The following is a 22,198-nucleotide window of genomic DNA, read 5'->3' on the forward strand; positions in this document are numbered from 1 at the left end:
TCCTGCTCCATACAGACCCTGGCTTACCGACTACTCTTCTGCTTTTCGTTTTGTACCTCGCACACTCCTGGCTTGACTCGGCTCGTTCACCACTCTGGTTGCTCACGGTGTTGCCGTGGGCAACGGCCCCTTTTCCTTGCTTGTGTTCCTTGTATGTTTGTCGTGTTTGTCGTGCACTTACTGAGCCCAGGGACCGCCGCCCAGTTGTACCCCGTCGCCTAGGGCGGGTCGTTGCAAGTAGGCAGGGACAGAGTGGCGGGTAGATTAGGGCTCACTTGTCCGTCTCCCTACCCCCTGCCGTTACATACGACCCGCCCTAGGCGACGGGGTACAACTGGGCGGCGGTCCCTGCGCTCAGTAAGTGCACGACAAACACGACAAACATACAAGGAACACAAGCAAGGAAAAGGGGCCGTTGCCCACGGCAACACCGTGAGCAACCAGAGTGGTGAACGAGCCGAGTCAAGCCAGGAGTGTGCGAGGTACAAAACGAAAAGCAGAAGAGTAGTCGGTAAGCCAGGGTCTGTATGGAGCAGGATCAAAAATAGCAGGAGCTGTAGCTGGGCCAGGAACCACAAGGAAAGAATCACAAGCAATAACAAGCACAGAGGGACAGGAAGTGCAGGCTTAAATAGACCGAGGGCGGGAGCTAGCTGAGTCTGGCCAGGTTACGATAGGCTCTCCCACTCCTAAGCCTGCCAGCCTGAATGGTGGAAGCAGGAGTCAGTCTCAGGGATGTATTCTCAGGTGCTGACTGATTAGTTCTGGGAGTTAACCCCGCTGTGCCTGGCAGATCCTTTACACACTGTATATACATCCCAGAGTGAGTACTCAGATGAGTCATTGATTGAATATTTGGAGGGGCTCACCTTCCCACAGTTATCGGGGGGAACATAGAGATCGCTTGGACGAGGCTGTTACCCTGGAAGAATTACAGACGGCTGTACAGGATTTAGCTAGTGGGAAATCGCCTGGGCCTGATGGGGTTCCTTTGGAGGTATATTCCAGATATTTGGAGATTATTGGTCCCGAATTGCTCCAGATGTATGCGACAGCCCTTGAAAGGGGAGTCTTACCCGCTTCCTTGTACGAGGCTACTATTATAATTTTGCTGAAGCCTGACAAAAATCCCATGGAGTGTGGATCATATAGACCTATCTCCTTACTCAATTTAGACTATAAGATTCTGACTAAAATATTGGCGAATCGACTTAATCCTATTATCACCTCATTGATACATGAGGATCAATCCAGCTTCATTCCTGGGAGATCCACTTCGGGGAATATTCGTAGGGTCCAGGCGGTTTCATAGGTAGGGGGGAATTTACATAAACAATGGGCGTTGGCGTCTCTTGATGCGGCCAAGGCCTTTGACTCTGTGGAGTGGAGGTATCTGCAAGCGGTATTGTCTAAATTTGGATTTGGATCTGGATTTTCCAAATGGATATCTATTTTATATAAGCACCCCAGGGCAAATCTATTGGTTAATGGTATGGGTACTGCCTTTTTTGATCTAAGTCGGGGCACTAGACAAGGATGCCCGTTATCCCCTCTTCTCTTTGCTTTAGCCATAGAACCTCTTGCCATTCACATCCGTCAGGATCACATATTTCAAGGAGTGCTAATTGGTAATAGAGAAAGCAGAATAGGCCTGTATGCGGACGATTTAGTTTTCTCTACATGTCCGAGGTTCATGATACTTTTCCACGGGTTATTGATATTGTGAACCGTTTTGGCCACTATTCTGGTCTACTGATCAACTGGGCTAAGTCGGCTCTAATGCCTTTGTGGGAGGTGAACTGGCCAGATGTGTATTATAATCTGACGGTGGTTACTAGCTTTAAATATCTAGGCATATACATCACAAAACTTCCTGAGAAGTCTCATGATAAGAATATATACCCCTTGGAGAGTCTCTTCGTTGAGAAATTTAAAGCATGGAAAACGTTGCCGTTGTCAGTGGTGGGACGGGTAAACTTGGTGAAGATGATCCTTTTACCAAAGGGATTATACTTACTGGAACACGCAAATGGTCCTATCCCGAGATCCTTTTTTGATAGGATGCACTCCTTAATGGCCAGTTTTGTTTGGGGGAAATCTCGTAGGAAACTTGCTTTGGTCAAGCTACAGCGTCCGAAGGTCAGGGGAGGACTGGCACTGCCTGATTTTTATATTTACTTTTTGAGTGGTCAACTACATCATGTATGGAAGGCAGCTAAGCTGCTGTGTGGCTTTGGGGATCTGGAGGAGGGGACACCATTGTGGGGAAATCCCATGTTCCCGCACTTACACACATTGGAGGGGTCTGAGTTTTGGAAGTCCAAAGGAGTTCTGTGTTTTGGGGATATTTATAAAGACTATGTGTTGTTATCATTTATTCAGATGATGGAGGGCTATAATTTACATCGTACCCAGTTTTTCAGGTACTTACAACTACGACATGCGTTGACTTCACAATTCAGGACACAGTCCCCGTCTCTTTCGAAGTTTCCATTGATTGGAGTTCTGAAGACACAGGGACCTAAGGGTATTATTTCGGCAATATACACTCACCTCTTGAATGCAAAAACCGAGTCGAGTGCTCTCCCTGTGCAGTCGGCATGGCAGACAGTTATCCCAGATTTGTCCGAGGAAGATTGGTCAGAGGCCCTGGAATCTCATTTATTGGTATATCCTTCCGTTAATAATAGACTGACCCAATTGTATATAATACACCAGTGTTATATTACACCAACTAGTCTGTACCGTATGGGTAGGATGCCTCATACAGAATGTCATAGATGTCACTCCTCGGGGGCAAACTTCATACATCTTATCTGGAGCTGTCAGTGTATTAGCTCCTTCTGGGATGGGGTACTCAAGGTTTTGAATGGAATTGTATCGGTGCATATACCCAAGACACCCGAAATTTGTTTGCTGGGACTGTTGCGGGAGAAGAATTGGCCATTCCACAATAAAGTATTTATTAGGGAAACTTTGTTCCTAGCTAGGAAAGCTATAGCCTTGAGATGGATGGCGGACAGGCCCCCCACGCTTACACAATGGAAATCTTTGGTTAATCAAGTCATCCCGTTTGAGAGAGTGGTGTATAGGAATAGGAAATATGACCATAAGTTTGGGAAGATTTGGGATGGGTGGCTATCCTCATCTGAGACATTGGACCCAGGAAATAATATGCAATCTCTCTCACATAGATTGTAAAGGGAGGGAGGGGAGTGAGAAATGTTTGAATAATGCACTTGAATACTGTGTAATACTCTTTTTGCATCTTTCTTGTAAGTGTATGTATATTTGGAAGTCAATTGCCTGATGTCATATGTATAAGTTGCCGACGTGTGGGTCGGATATAATGCCTGAAATGTATTTTGTGTTCGAAAATTAACCATTCTAATTCGTTGATGTATGATCTGCCTTAAACATTGTATATTCTTTGTTGCAAGCTTGAAGTTCAATAAAACGAGTTTAAAAAAAAATAGAGTTGTATTTTTCTGGTAAAACCTTCTGTGTTACACATTTTTTTTTTATTACAAATGAATTTCGGCAAAAAAAAGAGAAATTTGTAAATTTCCCCTCTACTTTGCTTTATTTCCTGTGAAACGCCTAAAGGGTTAAAATACTTTCTGAATGCTGTTTTGAATACTTTGAGGGGTGCAGTTTTTAAAATGGGGTGATTTATTGGGGTATTCTAATATATAAGGCCCTCAAAACCACTTCAGAACTGAACTGGTCCCTGTAAAAATAGCCTTTTGAAATTTACTTGAAAATGTGAGAAATTGCTGCTAAAGTTCTAAGCCTTGTAACGTCCTAGAAAAATAAAAGGATGTTAAAAAAACGATGCAAATATAAAGTACACATATGGGAAATGGTAACTAGTGACTATTTTGTGTGGTATTACTATCGGTTTTACAAGCAGATTCGTTTAAATTTAGAAAAATGCAAATTTTTGCAAATTTTCTCTAAATTTTGGTGTTTTTCACGAATAAATATTGAATTTATAGACCAAATTTTTCCACTATCATAAAGTACAATATGTCACGAGAAAACAATCTCAGAATCACTTGGATAGGTAAAAGCATTCCGGAGTTATTACCACATAAATTAACACATGTCAGATTTGAAAAAAATCGGCTGTGCCACAAGGCCAAAACAGGCTGTGTCCTTAAGGGTATGTGCACACGATAGCAGGCATTTACGTCTGAAAAGAGAGACTGTTTTCAGGAGAAACCAGCTGCCTCGTTTCAGTCGTAAATGCTCCTCCTCGCATTTTGCGAGGCTTCTCTGACAGCCGTAAATTTTGAGCTGCTCTTCATTGAGTTCAATGAACGGCTCAAATTATGTCTGAAAGAAGTGTCCTGCACTTCTTTTGACGAGGCTGTATTTTTACGCGTCGTCGTTTGACAGCTGTCAAACGACGACACGTAAATGACAGGTCGTCTGCACAGTATGTCGGCAAACCCATTCAAATGAATGGGCAGATGTTTGCCGACGTATTGTAGCCCTATTTTCAGACGTAAAACGAGGCATAATACAGCTTTTTTTGAGCCGTTTTTTCATTGATAATTAAAATCAGCTGCAAGAACGGCTCACGAAGTGACATGCTTTTTCTTTTTAAAAAGAGCAGCGTTAAAAAAAAACAAAACACTGAACTAAACACCTTTTTTCTCATGGAATTCAATGGGCAGATGCTTGTAGGCGTATAAGCTAGTATATTTCGATGCATTTACATCCTGAAATATGCCTGAAAAAACAAAAAGACCTGTGGGTTAACATACCCTTAGGGTATGTTCACACGGCCTATTTTTGGCCGTTTTTTCAGGCCGTAAACGTCCGAAAAATCGGAAGCAGAACGCCTCCAAACATCTGCCCATTGATTTCAATAGGAAAACCGGCGTCCTGTTCCGAAGGCCGCGTAAAAAAAAACCAGCACATTTTGAAAGACAGCCACGTAAAAAAAACGGCCACGAAAAAGTGCAGGCCACTTCTTGGGAGCGGTTTTTCATAGACTGTTGAAAACCGCTCCAAAGACAGGCGTATGTGCACACAATAACTGCAATTAAAGAGCTGTTTTCAGGAGAAAACAGCTCCTGATTTTCAGACGTAATTGCATGTACTTGCGTTTTGCGGGGTGTCTTTTACGGACGTAATTTGGAGCGGTTCTTCATTGGAGTCAGTGAAAAACCGGCTCCAATTACGTCCTGCACTTCTTTTGATGAGGCTGTAATTTTATGCGTCGTCTTTTGACAGCGACACGTAAAATGACAGGTCGTCGGCACAGTACATCGTAAAGCCCATTGAAAGTAATGGGCAGATGTTTGCCCACGTATTGGAGCCATTTTTTCAGACGTAATTCGAGGCGTAAAACGCCTCAATTACGTCTGAAAATAGGTCGTGTGAACCCAGCCTTACAGTGCGATTTAAATGCTTTAAGACCAGGATCACACACAGTCTGGATTCAGTTTTTGGGTTTGTGTTTTTTTTTTTTTTTAAAACACACAAAAATAGGAATTAGACCTACCGGTAATTGTATTTCCAGGAATCCATCATGACAGCACTACAGGAGGTTGCCCTATTGACCTCTGTAGGGACAGGAAGACAGAGGTTAAAAGGTCCCTCCCACCACCCACTTGCCAGTGTTTTTCAATTACTACACCAGGATGGATGCAACCCTATTTTATTTCTAGGGATAATAACTGACATGTTCATTGCACAAATCAGAATTCAATAAGGGAGGGAATGTAAGAGTGCTGTCATGATGGATTCCTGGAAATACAATTACCGGTAGGTCTAATTCCTATTTTCCAGTACATCCCTCATGACAGCACCACAGGAGCAATACCAGATTATAATGCTCAGGGCGGGACTACGGATTGAAGGACTTTCCGTCCAAAACTTAAATCCGTATCGGACAGAACAGCGAGCCTATGTTTGCAAAACGTATGATGGTTTGACCAAGTGGCAGCTCTGCAGATTTGGTCCATAGAGGCTTCTCTTCTTTCTGCCCAGGATGCCGAAACTGCCCTCGTTGAATGGGCTCTGATGCCTTGTGGGGCACATAGTCCTTGGGACTTGTAGGCTTCTTGTATGGTCGTTTTTACCCATCTCGCTATAGAGCCTTTTGAGGTTTTCTTTCCTCTATTCTTTCCCCCAAACAGGACAAATAGATTTTTATCTCGTCTCCAGGAGGAGGTTCTATCCAGATACTGAAGAATGGTTCGCCTGACATCCAGGCAATGGAATTTTTCTTCTTGTTGGTTTTTTGGATCTGGATAAAAGGAATGTAGAATTATTTCTTGTTCTCTATGGAAAGCAGTAGATACCTTTGGAATAAAGGAAGGATCCAGCTTTAGGATGATCTTATCCTCTTGTACTTTTAGGTACGGTTCTATGACTGACAGAGATTGGATTTCTCCAATCCTTCAAGCTGAAGTAATAGCGACTAAGAATGCAGCTTTTAGAGTTAAAAGGTGCATACTAATTGTGTCGAGCGGCTCAAAGGGGGGCTCACAAAGAGTTGTTAACACCACATTCAAATCCCAGGTAGGAACTGATTTCTTTAGGGAAGGTTTCAGTTTAGAGACCGCTTGAGTGAATCTTCTGATCCACCGATGTTCAGCCAGGGGAGTATTAAAAAAATTTCCTAAGGCTGAAATCTGTACTTTTAAGGTACTAGGACTAAGCCCTTTTTTGAATCCCGATTGTAAAAAATCTAGGATTTTTGCGATGTCGGGAGAAAAGGGGTCTGGTCCTGGGTCTCCATACCAGGAACAGAATTTCTTCCAAATTTTTTGATAGATTTTTGAGGTAACTTCTTTATGACTTGATAAGATAGTTGAAATTACCTCATCTGACAGACCGTGGTTCCTCAAGATCTGCCTTTCAGGATCCAGGCTGACAACTTCAGAGTTTCTATTCCCTGAAAGAATAAGGGACCCTGGGAGAGAAGATTCTCCCTGACTGGGAGCATGATAGGGTCTTCCAACGCTAGATATTTTACGATTGGAAACCAACTTCTTTTTGGCCAATAGGGAAGAATAATGATGAGCTTTATCAAATCTTCCTGGATTTTTCTTAATACCATTGGTATTAGAGGAAACGGAGGAAAGGCATAGGCCAGATCCATGCCCCAGGGTTGGGACAATGCATCTACTCCCAATGGGTTGTCTCTGAGATTTAGGGAGAAGAATGTCTCTACTTGGGAGTTTTTCCTCGTGGCAAACAGGTCTATTTGTGGATAACCCCACCTTCGGGTTAAGGACAGAAAGACTTCCCTGTTTAGGGACCATTCTCCAGGGTTTACTTTTTCCCCGACTCAGGAAATCTGCCGATAGGTTCTCTGAGCCTTTTAGGTGGACTGCAGAGACTGATAGGACATTTTCTTCTGCCCAACTGAAAATTTGTGTAGAGAGGGCCTGAAGAAGAGTGTGTCTTGTTCCCCCTTGATGGCGAAGAAAGGACACCGCTGTCGTGTTGTCCGATAAAATTCTTATATGCTTCCCTTTTATGATGGGTGAAGCTCATAAGTGTCTCCCATACGGCTTTTAGTTCTCTGAAGTTTGAGGACATCATCTTCATTTGAACAGGCCATGTGCCCTGAAAGTGCTGGTCTTGGATTACCGACCCCCAGCCGTGTTTGCTGGCATCTGTGGTAATCACTACATAAGGAGAAGTTCTCCAGGGGACTCCCTTGTCTATGTTGTTTGTGCAGAGCCACCACAGGAGGGATGATTTCACAGTCTTGGAAATTTGAATTCTTGAATTCAGGGAGCTCTGTTTTCGATCCCACTGGGACAAGATCAGATTCTGTAAGGGTCTGGAGTGAAATTGACTCCATGGAATAGATTGGATGCAAGACGTCATCATTCCCAACATCCGCATACATTCCCTTATGGAACAGGCGTCTTTCCCCCAAAATTTCCTTAATTCTGCCAGTAGGAGTATTTGTTTCTCTCTTGGGAGGAAGGAATGTTGAAGGGAGGAGTCTAGCAGTACTCCTAAGAAGACCTTCTGTTTTTGGGGAGGAAGACTCGACTTCTGAAAGTTGATTATCCATCCCAATTCCTGTAGTAGGGAAAGAACCTGTGACCGATTGACTGTCTAAGATAGACGGAGTATCTGCCGTCAACAAGAAGTCGTCTAGATATGGTATATTTACTATACCCCGACTTCTTATGAATGCCATGATCTCTGCCATAATTTTTGTAAAAATTCTGGGGGCGGAGGAAATGCCGAAGGGGAGGCAGACAAACTGGAAGTGGAGAATGGAAGGACCGTCCTGAATTGCGAATCTGAGGAATCTCTGGTACGCGGGGTGGATAGGAACGTGATAATACACATCCTTTAAATTGATCGTACACATTGATGCCTTTTCCCTTATTAGAGGAATAGTCGATCTGATAGACTCCATCTTGAATTTTCGATATTTCACCCATTTGTTTAGGACCTTCAGGTTGATTATTGTCCTGTAGGAACCGTTTGGTTTTTTGACTAAGAAGATTTTTGAATAGTGGCCTTTGCATATTTCGTTGTGGGGAACTGGAGAAATGGCTCTCAATTTGAGTAGTTTCTGGACGTCCTGGATAAGGATCTGATGAAGGTCTTTTGCTTGGTACTGGGTTATTAGAAATTTCTCTGGAGGAATGGAGGAAAATTCTATTTTGTACCCTTCTTCTATGATCTTTAGAACCCAGGGGTTCTGGGTTATTCTCGACCATTTGGGATAAAATTGTAGGAGTCTTCCTCCTATGCTCTTGGCGTCATTGCTTTGAGGGCTGGAATGAATTATTTGGGTTAAGGAGATATCCTCGACCCCTTTTTCCTTTGGGGTAACTCCAGCGACCGGACTTCCCTTTCCCACTGTAGTTCTGTAAGGTAGGATCCCTCTGTTGGCGAAACCTCCCAAACTGAAGGGTTTTTTTTGGTTTCTCTTCAGGAAACCCCTTTTTCCTATCTGCTGCATTCTCCAGCATGTTATCGAGGAGAGGACCGAACATCAGAGACCCTGTAAACGGGATAGAACACAATTTGTTCTTGGACTTCGTATCTCCTGACCACATTTTGAGCCATAATGCTCTTCTAGCAGCATTTGAGAGAGCCCCATTCCTGGCAGCAAATCTAATAGAGTCCGCTGAAGCGTCTACCAAGAATCCGGTTGCCATTTTTAGTAAGGGTAGAGATTCTAATAGATCTTGTCGTGATGTCTTCATCATCAAATGGGTCTCCAGCTGGTTTAACCATATAAACATTGCTCTTGCTACTGATGTGGCCGCGATATTAGTCGAGATCAAAGCAGAGGAAGATTCCCACGCTCTTTTCAGTAGTTCGTCTGCCTTTCGGTCCATGGCGTCCTTCAACTGCGAGGAATCTTCAAATGGGATTGCGGTTTTTTTAGCAACCCTGGCTACTGGGACATCTACTTTTGGGATCTCATCCCAAGGTTTAGTGTCTTCTGGATCAAAGAGAAGTCTGTTTTTAAAATCTCTTGAAACAAAGAGCCCTTTTTCTGAATCTTCCCATTCAGTTGTCACCATTCTTTTGAGATTTTCGTTTACCGGAAAAACCTTTGTTTTCTTTTCCGTTAGACCTCCAAATATCTCATCCTGGATGGTATGTGGTTGGTCTTCTTCGGGAATATCCATGGTTTCCCGTATTGCTTGAATTAAGGTATCAGACATCTCGGAAGAGAAGAAACATTTTTTCTCTTGAGTGGAAGAAGTTGAAGGCAAGAGTTCCTCTCCTCCTTCTAACTCATCCTCCGATAGGTAATAACACTCCTGCTCCGAGTCAGACCCCTGAGAGGGAGGACAATATTTTTGATCCACTTCCATCCATGGTCTTTTTGCCCAGGAGTGGGAGGGAGTTTGTTGAGGAGGGGCGAGGGAGGCTACTGACTGACCCACTTCTTCACGAATCATAGCCCTAAGTTCAGACATGAACGTTGGTTGTTCCTCCTTTAGTATTTTTGCAATACAATCCTGACAATTGTTTCCTATGTGAGTCTGGCAATTTTTTTGCACAAGTCACACATTTTTTAACCTTCTTTTTATCAGTTTGTCTCTGAGAGGAATCTTTATCCTAGAGAAAACAGAAGGAAGGTAAAGTATGGTGTACATACATAAGGAGTCATAACCCTTACCCCAAGGGTGAGACTCACGTGACCCTGGGACATATCTGGAGTTCCATCAGGACGAGGAAGTTCCATACCGCGACAGGCAACAGGCAATGCAATATGCAATCCACAAAATCAATCCAAGTTAGAGGTATCAGCTCTAACTACATACCTGTGCGTGTCACTTTAAATGCGGGCGTTTTGAATTTCCCGCCTTCCAAGATGGCCGTGGACCGGAAGTAGCCCGACGTCATTTCAGGTCGGCTATTCGTTCTTTCCTTGGAGTGCAGCCGCTATGCGGCGCAGCGAGGATCCCTGCCGGTGCGTCCACGTCTATGGAGTTGCCGGTCCCCGCCTGGTCCGCAGCCAGGCCGAAGCCTGCTTGGGAATCCCCAGCCCCCACACACTACCCGAACACTGCCTAGGATTCCTCCGGTAGGTGTCTCAGGGTGGGAGCTAAGGGACCCCTCATTCGAGGGGTGTTAGTCTGGGCTTTAGGGGGAAGAGAAGGGGGAGTGCACGGACCCCCAGATCTTGCCCCCTGCCCGAGTTTCTTTCCTGCATAATACAGGAGCGATGTCTCTCTGCTCCTGACCCTGTGGGGACAGGAAGAACACTGGCAAGTGGGTGGTGGGAGGGGCATTTTAACCTCTCTGTCTTCCTGTCCCTAAAGAGGTCAATAGGGCAACCTCCTGTAGTGCTGTCATGAGGGATGTACTGGAAAAAGGATATATGTATATATTTGTATATACAAAACCTGCATCAACAGGGAGGGTGTGATCCTGGCCCAATGGTTTAAGGCTCCATGCATAGCTACTTGCTGCGGAAAATAGTAAGTGTATGTTCACACGGCCTATTTACGGACGTAAATCGGGCGTTTTTGCCCCGAATTACGCCAGAAAATAGCGCCTCAATAGCGCTGACAAACATCTGCCCATTGAAAGCAATGGGCAGACGTTTGTCTGTTCACACGAGGCGTAAATTTACGCGCTGCTATCAAATGACGGCGCGTAAATAGACGCCCGCGTAGAAGAAGTGACCTGTCACTTCTTTGGCCGTAATTGGAGCCGCTATTCATTGACTCCAATGAATAGCAGCGCTAATTACGGCCGTATTTGACGCGGCGTTCAAGCGCCTGCACATGCCGGTACGGCTGAAATTACGGGGATGTTTTCAGGCTGAAACATCCCCGTAATTTCAGCCGTTACGGACCCCCGCCGTGTGAACATACCCTAACATTTTTAAAGGGGTTTTCCAATCCTTTTTTTTTTTTTTTAAATCAATGCAATGTTCCTCTATTAATATATTAGTGCACTCTGACTAGCTTTTTCTTGATAATAAATGGTTTTAGTAACATTACTCCCTATTGTTTACCTTGAGAGGTTTGTTTTGCTCAGTAAGTTCATTCCTCTTCTCTTCCTGTGTTTCTCCTCCCTGCATGCACTGCTCTAGTCCCAGCATGCAATGTGCATGCAGCAGTGCACTTGCTCCGCCTACTACACCCAGCTCTACTAACTTCTGCAATCTCAGTCTTCATTTTGGTGCTCTCATTCTATTACTGATAGCACAAGCTGAAATCACTGGATATCTGCGTTTTTAACCTCTTAACGCCGAAGGGCGGATATATCAGTCCTCTGCAGCTGCTAGTTCGCGCAGGAGGAGGGATATATCCGTCCTGTGATGGTGCGGGTACTGCCAGTGTACCCACACGATCAGCGGCAGGAGCACGGCTGTTATACACAGCCTGGCTCCTGCTGCAACTGCCGGAATCGAAGCGCGCTCCGATTCCGGCAGTTTAACCCATTAAATGCCGCTGTCAATAGTGACAGCGGCATCTAATGTGTTTGACAGAGGGAGGGAGCTCCCTCTGTTTTATACTGACAGGCAATAATGCTTTGGTATACGAAGTATACCAAAGCATTATATATGCGATCGGCACATCGCATAGTGAAGTCCCATGGTGGGACTAAAAAAAAAATGTCAATCCGTTAAATAAAGTTGGTGAAAAAACAAAAAAAAAATTACAGTGAAAATCAAATAAAACTACTTTTTTTGCCCAAAAAGTGTTTTTTTTAAAGTAAAAGTGTCAAAACAAATCACACATACACATATATGGTATCCCCGCGATCGGAACCACTTGAACAATAAAATTAACACATTAATTAAACCGCTGGATGAACGGCGTCCAAAAAAACAACGGCAAAATTCGTTCTTTTCTCCCATTCCCACCATAAAAAATTAAATAAAAATTAATCTAAGTCCTATGTACCCCAAAATAGTACTAATGAAAACTACACATTGTCCCGCAAAAATCAAGCCCACATACGGCCACATAGACGGAAAAATAAAACCGTTACGGCTCTTGGAACGCGGCGATGCAAAAACAAGTAATTTTTTTCTAAAATGGTTTTTATTGTGCAAACGTAGGAAAACATATAAAACCTTTACATATTTGGTATCCCCGTAACCGTGCCGAGCCATAGAATAAAGTTAACATGTTATTTACGCTGCATAGTAAACGGCGTAAATTTATAACGTGAAAATCAATGCTGGAATAGCTGCTTATTTTCAATTCTCTCCTAAAATAAAGTTAATAAAAGTTAATCGATATATTATAAATATAATGGTGGTTTCTCTTGGCTCAAATACCCACAAAATCTCTCTCAGACCGGAGCAGGCAAAACTAAATTGGGTATGATCCAACAAATACCCTAAATAGCATATATAAAGTACAGTGAAGTTTACCGCTCAGACGGCACTGGTAACAGTCCAATATCATTCAGTATAGACACTCTCTCCCAGAAAAATGCAGTGGACAGTCCGCAATCCAATGAGGGTGTGGATGGTAATTCTTATCCTTGTAGTTCCACCAAGCTCCTTATCGTCTCCCTCCACATTCAAAGAACTCCTGGTAGGAAAAGGATCTTATGTCTCTAATAGATGGAAAAAGGAAGACACATAGTGCAACACCCTCTGAAAAAGATTGCTCCACGCCAAGTTTAATCCATACTCACAGAAGTAACAAGAAATAAAAGCATCAAGGTAAGTAAAAATCTTTAAAATTTCTAGGCGGCACGCCAAACACTCTCGCCCGACCCTGGGTTTCGCCCTTCCGGCTTCCTCTGGGGGATGCCCCAGAGGAAGCCGGAAGGGCGAAACCCAGGGTCGGGCGAGAGTGTTTGGCGTGCCGCCTAGAAATTTTAAAGATTTTTTACTTACCTTGATGCTTTTATTTCTTGTTACTTCTGTGAGTATGGATTAAACTTGGCGTGGAGCAATCTTTTTCAGAGGGTGTTGCACTATGTGTCTTCCTTTTTCCATCTATTAGAGACATAAGATCCTTTTCCTACCAGGAGTTCTTTGAATGTGGAGGGAGACGATAAGGAGCTTGGTGGAACTACAAGGATATATTATAAGCATCTAAAAATGGTGGAATTACAAAATAAAACTCGTCCCGCAAAAAACAAGCCCTTATACGGCTATGTCGACGGAATAAAAAAAAAGTTACGACTCTTGGAATGTGACCGTGAAAAAAACAAAAATTATCCTTGGTCATTAACGTGCAAAATGGCCCGGTCATTAAGGGGTTAAACGGTTTGAAGAGGTCTTCTGGTACCAAAACAGTGGAAACCCCCAAAAGGTGCCCCCATTTTGGAAACTAGACCCCTTGAGGAATTCATTGTAGTTTTCATGGGGTGCATGCGGTTTTTTGATCAGTTTTTATTCTATTTTTAAGTGGCGTGGTGACTAAAAAAACAGCAATTCTACTATTGTTTTTTTATTCTATTTTTGTTACAGCGTCACCGTGCGCTATAAATGACATATTCACTTTATTCTGCGGGGCGATACGATTAGGGCTCATTTACACGAGCGTGTTATACATCCGTGCAACGCGCGTCGCAGGGACCTATGTTAGTCTATGGGGCCGTGCAGACAGGTGCGCGATTTTCACGCAGCGTATGTCCGCTGCGTGAAACGCACGACGTCCTATATTTGTGCGCTGTTCGCACATCACGCACCCATTGAAGTCAATGGGTGGGTGAAAACCACGCATGTCGCATGGAAGCAATTCCGTGGGACGCGCGTGATTCGCGCAACAGCACTGTAAAGGATGAATGAAAACAGAAAAGCACCACGTTCTTTTCTGTTTACAAACATCCAAACGGAGTGTCATAATGATGGCGGCTGCGCGAAAACCAGGCAGCCGCGCATCATAAAGGGCTGACACACGGAGCTGTTAATTGCCTTTTGCGCACGCAAAACGCCGCGCTTTTTGCTTGCACAAAATGCACACGCTCGTGTAAACTCGGCCTTACGGTGACACCAGATGTTTATAGTGCTTTTGTCTTATGGCGTTTGCACAATAAAATACGTTTTGTAAAAAATCATTCACTTTTTGTGTTACCTTATTCTAAGAGCCAGAACTTTATAATTTTTCCATCAATAAAGCCGTGCGAGGACTTATTTTTTGCATAACGAACTGTAGTTTCGATCAGGACCATTTTTAGGTACATGCGACTTTTTGATCTATTTTTAATAAATTTTTTGGGAGGTGAAGTGACCAAACAATTGTGATTTTGGTACGGTTTATTATTATTTTCTTTTACGGCGTTCACCGTGCGGGATAAATAACAAAATAATTTTGTAGTTCAGGCTGTTACGGACGCGGCGATACCAATTATGTATAGTTTATTTATTTATATATTTTTATTAATAAAAAAGGACTGATAAGGGAAAAAAAAGGGGATTTTTTTAAACTTTTATTTTCTTATTTTTACACATCTTTTTTTTTAACTTTATTACTTTGTCCCACAAGGGGACTTGAGGGCAGGAGGCCCTGATCGCTATTCTAATACTCTGCACTACATGCGTAGTGCAGTGTATTAGAACTGTCAGCTATTCACTGACAGCAAGCATAGTGGGTCCTGACTTTGTCAGGACCCATTAGGCTTCCGTCGATGGCATAGCCGGACGCCATTGTTTGGTGTCCGGTTGCCATAGTAACCATCGCCGGCCGCTATCGTGTAGCAGGCCGGCGATGGTAACTTAACCCCTAAAAAGCCGCGATCTCTATTGAACGCGGCTTTTAAGGGGTTAGACAGCGGGGACACAGCGATCGGTCCCCGCTGTAGGAGCTGCTGTACGAGACAGCAGCTGTCACAGCTCCTGCACCTGTCGGGAAGACGGCCATTATTCCCGCAACTTCGTATTCCGTCGGTAATTTATAAGGGGTTATAATTTCACAGAGCATGCGCGGTGGAGTGTGTTAACCACGCATGCTCTGAGATAAAGAAGCACATGGTACGGTTACGTCATTTGTGACGTAACCGTACAGTGTGAAAGCCGGAAGCAAGGCAGAAGACTAAATGGACGGGTCTGCACAGGAAGTGCAGATTTTGCTTCACTAAGGGGGCGGTGACGGAGGATATACGACGCTACAGCCATCTGATGAAACGTAAGTACATTGTAAAGTTATATCATTTTCATTGTTTTATTTAAATAAATGTAATTTTTTAGTTCCGGAATACCCCTTTAAGTTTTGCTGCGTAAATAGCTGCATTTTCATGCTGCGGTTTAGAAAATACACACCGCAGGTCAATGTATGTCCAGAAAAACACTGCAGCGTGTACATGAGACTACCTGGGATCTCATAGGCTTTGCTGGTACTGTATTATGCTACAGCTTTGCCTCACGCGAATATGCGCATTCAGCCTAAAGCTCTCTACTAAGCATTTGTCAGAGCACATTTAGATAAGACCAAGTAGTGTGGGGCAACTTGGCTGGATCTTCAAGTTTCTGTGGGAATAAATAGTGACATGTGGCAAAAAGCTGGTGGTCCATATGGACACTAGTGGATTATGGATTGCTGGTATATACGGTTAGGCTGGGTTCACACACCCTATTTACGGACGTAATTCTGGCGTTTTAGCCTTGAATTACGTCCGAAAATACAGCTCCAAATCGTCTGCAAACATCTGCCCATTCATTTGAATGGGCCTCACGATGTTCTGTGCTGACGGTAATTTTTTTTTTTTACGCGCCGCTATCAAAAGATGGCGCGAAAAAAAAAAAAAAATTAAAAAGGGGCCCGCGTCATAGTAGTGCCTGTCACTTCTTGGGACGTAATTGGAGCAGTTTTCCATTGACCCCATGGAAAAACAGCTCCAATTACAGCCGTAATGGACGCTGCGAAAAGCGCCTGCACATGCCATTACGTCTGAAATTCCGGAGCGGTTGTCTCCTGAAAACAGCTCCGTGATTTCAGCCGTTACGGACGTGAACATACCCTTACTCTTTATGGCTTGGACAAGAGCAGCGGGCAAATTTCTCCCTTGGATTTCACCTCCATGACATGCTCCAGGAGATGAAAGGTTTGCATCACCTTTGTCCAGATATGAATCTTTCAGTTCCTTATTAGAACCTATACATGAATATATGGAAAGAGAGCCGAGAAAAAAAAAACAAGCCATATTTATTTTTTATTGGATTATCCACTTTACAGCATATGTTTCAATCAAGTATTTAATTGTGCAGATAAAGGATGACTGCTGGGTTCATATTCATTACTTTGAGACATTTTCAAAATGTTCTGATGAGAACCTCTGATAAATGAAGCATGGTCCCATTATGGTCTACTGAAGGCATCACAAAAAGGTCATAACCGTTCCATTTTTTCCAATCTGCCAAGGCTCCAGAGGGTGAAAGCGTAGTAGAACCCTTAAGAAAATAAAAAAAAAAATAAAATTATACGTAAACGTTATAATCATAACAATTCCAGCATCCTTCACCTTTATCTGGAGCAGTGTTTCCAGTAATCAAGATCACACAGTGAGGCACCCTGCACGCGGCCAGTCAGTTATTACTGGCAGGGACGGCTGTGGACAAATCACCCGCATTTGCGGGCCATGAACCCAAGTATAGGAGCACAGTCCGTAAATGTAAAAAAAAATAAAAAAAAAAAATAAAAATATAGGACATGTCCTATTTTTTTGCAGATCCTTTCTACAGCCCGGACACCTTCCCATGAATATACAGGAAGGTGTCCATGCGCCATAAAAATTAATGGATCAGTATTTGAATCCACAATTACGGATGCGTAATTGCGGCTCAAAATTAAGGTAATGTGCATGGGGCCTTAGGCCCCATGCACACGACCATAAAAAAAAAACTCAGTTTTTGCGAACCGCAAAAATTGACCCATTCACTTTCATTGAACGCGGACACCTTTCCGTAGCGCTACAGAAGGGTGTCCGTGCCGTGGAAATGTTCCGAAGATTATGGAACATGTCCGTTCTTTTGCATTTTGCGGGCCGTGCTCCCATACTTTGTATGCGGCCCGAAAATGCGTCTGTCAGTCGGCGGCGGGCACGGTCGTGTGCATGGGGCTTTAGCCTGCATTCATACAACTGTATTACTATCTTGTGAGAACCATGGTACTGCTTGCCGAAAGAAGAACCAGATCCCTTCACAGAAAAGGAAAATCTTTCCCAAAAGAAAGGTTTTAAGGTTATACTTCTCATAGGATCTCAGCCATTTTTTAGGCAGCTCTTACATACGGTCAATATTGCTATGTGAATGCAGCTATATGCAGTGTTTGTTCTCTTCCAACAATTTTTAGGTACAGCATGATATGGTTACAAATGAGGGGGTCCACTCCTTGTGATCTAAAACTGAGAGCTTCAGCAAACAGCAGCTCCCACTCTGGAGGAGGAGGGAAAGAAAATGAAAAAAGAAAGATGTTCTTTACCTGTCTTGTCCCAAGTTTAGTTCTTCCGTAAGAAAGTCAAAGAACTTAGCGCTGTGCTCCTTGTTTTGCTCTGCAGTGCCAACAACTCCAATGGAAGAGATGATCAGTTGAGCACAAGGGGCGGATGAGCCACCTACCACCATTGACAATCCACTCCTCACGGTCGCATTGACTCTCTGGAGACAAATTATTTTTTTTTTTTCAAAAAAGTGGTTATTTCACAGAACACACTCCATGCTGCAGCATTTTATGTTACAACATTTAAATCATTGGGGGAAATGGGCGGTCGTTATCCAACTTCCCCCCCCAAAATGAATACATGTTAAAAAGTTGAGAGAACCATTCACTACCCCATACATGTGCAGCTGAGTTGTAACCTGTCATTTACAGCGAGATCTCGCGAGATTACGCTTCCTCTGCTGTAACTACCACAGACAGGAGTAACGAAGTGCAGAGATTGTGAATAGACATCCTGTGGAATGTCTATTCACTGTCTAAACACTTCAGTATCGTTAATTCGTTAGTATAAGACAGCGCATAAGGGTCTAAAAGGATCCCTATGGGCTGACTAAATTAATGGAGAGGAGTGCATGATGCTGATTGGTCAGCGTCATACACTCCTCTGTACAACGCCCACTTGGTCTAAAGTAAAAGCACATCCACTTGGGCATTAAGAAACTCATTAGCATAAATCTAAAATCGCTAATAAAGTGGTGAAAATAGATCGTTTTTCTAAATAAAAAGCATTACGGTCACCTACATTACAGCGCCGATCTCCTTATAATGCGGTGACAGAGTCTCTTTAAATACTGAATGCATAGACCACATTTCACCAGTAAAAAAGTAACCGCTTGGATAGATGAAAGCATTCCAAAGTTATTACCACATATAGTGACGTGTCAGATTTGAAAAATGGGGCTGCGGCCTGAACGTGCCAACTAGTCCAGTGGTTAAATAGCAAATGTTTTTCCCCAACATTTAACAACCACTTGTGAACTATCAAACATATGGCTGTTACATGGACCTCTAATATGCTCGGGTGAGAAAAAAAAAATTAAGGCCTCTTTCAGACGAGTGTATTTTACACGCGTATTCTATTTGTCTGTTTTTTCTCTCCGTAATTCAGAGCTAATGTTAAATCAATGAGGCAATTCACAAAGGCATATACAAAACATAGCATACACTACTTTCATCTGTATCGCAGTATTAATTAGACATACCCCATACCTCCCAACCATCCAGAATTCAGTGGGACAGTCCTGGATTCCAGGCGGTGTTCCCGCTGTAACAGGCGGCCGGTATGTCCCGGTTTCAACTGTATCTGCGTCCTCAGGATGCAGATACCATTGAATCCAATGCTTAAGCAGGGAACCATCAGCTCCATGCCTCAGCATTTACTGTGTGAAGCGGCCGTGAGCAGCTCGGCACAGACAGGCACGATGTAGTGATGTCATTGTGCTGAGCCACTCATAGCACAGAGCGGAGGAGCAGAGGGATCTCCGCAGTCATCGTGGGAATGGGGCTAAGTAAGTTTTTTTGTTTTTTTTTAATAGGCACAATAGGGCATTATGTCATATGGGGGCACCTGCATTATACTGTGTGGGGATAGCTATGGGGACATCTATTTGACATCATGTCATGTTGGCGGTACTATGGGGTATTATACTTTGTGAGGCGCAGCTATAGGGGCATTATACTGTGGGGAGGCACAAAACCAAATTTATATAGTTTTTGGTTATGAATTTAGTACCCAAAACTGTAGCATCGCCATATTATGACCCCCTTAACTTTTTTAAATGTCTGTGTATAGAGCGCCTTTTTGTACAGGGAAAATAGCTTTTATTGATACCATTTTGGGGATTGTTTGGCATCTCGATGACATAAAAAAAAAAAAAAAAATGGAGGAGCGAAGGATGGGGGCAAAAAACAAACAAAACTGCAATTCAGCCATTTTGATCTTTTTTTCCTGCTACGACAGTCACTGTATTTAGTAATTTTTTATTTATTCAGCCATTTTTGGACGTGGGGATACCTGATGTGTTAATGTTATCTAGGGAAGGTAGGCGATTTTAACTTTTGTATTTTTTTTTTTTACTATTTTTTAGTTCCCCCTGGGGGGGGGCTTGAACATGCGATCATTAGATCCCTTATGCCATAGACTGCAATATTACAGTCTATGGTATAATCAGTGCATTGCTATTGGGACCTGCCACTGACAGAGCTCAATAGAAATATTCCAATAGCAGCCCTGGGAGCGTTCAGAAGACCCCCAGCTGTTAGAGGAAGACACCGGCTCCGAAGTGAAAGCAAAAATACCTCAGATGCCGTGTTCACATCTGACCCCAGCATCTGAGGGGCTAAATGCTCGCAATCAAAGAGGTCTCTGATCACAAGCATTGACACTGGGTCCCTTGCTGTGTAATATGACAAAAGACCCAGCAGAGAGAGATATAGATATATACACACACACCTTAGAAAGTAAATATCTAGGGACAGTGTACTGATGAGTCGGTGTATCTAAACTGACGTATTCTAGAAGTTATGGTGTTCTATATTTTTGGGGTGGGGGCAGAACACATGCCTTAGGGTTCATGCCCCTGATTTTTCTACATCCTAGCAAACTCCTGGTGTGAAGTATATAAAAAAATGAAACAAGCTGATCTCAGCCTGCTGTAATAATAAGAGAACTGATCACATGCCACACTATTACACAGCCTTTTACTTACTTCTTTAGGTTTGCCCAGAATTGATGCCGCAGCTGAGCACAGCTTTCCAGCAAAGTCCTCTGGTATACTTTGCTGGGGAAGACTGGTATCAAAATCCAAGAAAGGCATGATGAGATTCAGCCGTAAAGTGACCTGCAGCTGGTCTTACATGCGGCAAAGGGCAGACTGGAAGCTTCTGATTGGCTAATTCCTGATACGCCTCTCAGCTACTCCACTGCATGCTTCCTCTTAAAGATACAGACACATGGAAAGGAGAACTGTGGTTATCAGTATATATAAAATCGATTGATCGCTCGAGATTGGGTTAATTTGCAAGCAGTGTTTTTAGAGTAAATATGCTCAATTATGAGTTAACTATTTGTAACAAACTTACCCTGCCGCAATCCAACACCGTCTCTCCCTGCTGGCCACCGCCGTATGAATACGTGTACGGGGCTGGCAGAGATGTCGGGCAGGGCATGCACACAGCCGTCCGATCAGTCAGATAGCTGGGCACTTTATATCGTCAGAACGCCGCTCTTAGTGCCAGTTCTAGGCTTTACTTTTTCCCTATCCTGTTGTGCTATTTCCCTGTGTCTGACCTTGTATTTGAACTTTTCTGTTGTGACCTGTTTTGTCCCTCATAATTCTCTTGTCTCATCCTCTGTATTTTCCTCCGTTGCAGAACCCTGGATTGCTGATCCTGACCACTGCTCCTGTGTTTAGTTCCAGCTCTGCTATATAACAAACCCTGAATTGCTTGACTTCTCTGTGTTATATTTCTGGCACACATTAAACTTTTGTGGCTGTTACCCTTAGGCCTTATTCACACGAACATGTCCGTTTTGCGCGCGCAAAAGTTCAGTGTGACGTGTATATGGTGCTTGGATGCGTGATTTTCGTGCAGCCGGCATCATTATGACACTCCCTTTTTATGTGACGACACAGTAAAGAAGGAGGGGACTTTATGTTTCCCTTCTTTACCAGCTGTAGCACGAATCATGCGCGTCACCCGGAAGTGCTTCCGTGTGGCGTGTGCGATTTGCACGCACCCATTGACTTCAATGGGTGCGTGCTGTGCGAAACACGGGCAAGTATAGGACATGTCGTGGGTTTTACGCAGCGCACATACTCTGCGTGAAAATCACTGACAGTCTGAACGGCCCATTCACTAACATAGGTCCGTGCGACGCGCGTGAAAATCACGCGCGTATCACGGACGTATAATACGTTCGTGTGAATGAGGCCTTAGGCCTAATTCACACGAGCGTGTTCGGTCAGTGATATACGGTCCGTATGTCAGCCGCATTTCCCGGACCGAACACAGTGCAGGGAGCCGGGCTCCTAGCGTCATAGTTATATATGATGCTAGGAGTCCCTGCCTCGTGCGGGACAACTGTCCTGTACTGTAATTATGTTTTCAGCACGGGACAGTAGTTCCACGGACAGGCAGTGGCACCTAGCGTCGTAGATAAGTATGATATTAGGAGCCCGGCTCCCTGCACTGTGTTCGGTCCGGGAAATGCGGCTGACATACGGACCGTATATCACTGACCGAACACGCTCGTGTGAATTAGGCCTTAGGCTTCGTTCACATCTGCGCTGGGGGCTCCGCTCCGATGTTCTAGACACAAATAGAAA

General features: G+C 43.7%; 1 protein-coding gene across 1 annotated transcript; it reads right to left on the reverse strand.

Moving 5' to 3' along the window:
* Positions 1–16,565: 16,565 nt before the first annotated feature.
* LOC142743388 (D-dopachrome decarboxylase-B-like) lies at positions 16,566–21,032 on the reverse strand. The gene is made up of 4 exons (XM_075854129.1): positions 20,952–21,032; positions 20,579–20,805; positions 17,853–18,028; positions 16,566–16,822 (listed from the first exon to the last, which is right to left on the reverse strand). Exons 2-4 carry the CDS (start codon positions 20,684–20,686, stop codon positions 16,750–16,752), a joined length of 357 nt encoding a protein of 118 aa, XP_075710244.1. The 5' UTR covers positions 20,687–20,805; positions 20,952–21,032; the 3' UTR covers positions 16,566–16,749.
* Positions 21,033–22,198: the final 1,166 nt, after the last annotated feature.

The sequence above is a fragment of the Rhinoderma darwinii genome, chromosome 1 (assembly GCF_050947455.1).
Source record: "Rhinoderma darwinii isolate aRhiDar2 chromosome 1, aRhiDar2.hap1, whole genome shotgun sequence".
NCBI classification, from domain to species: domain Eukaryota; kingdom Metazoa; phylum Chordata; class Amphibia; order Anura; family Rhinodermatidae; genus Rhinoderma; species Rhinoderma darwinii.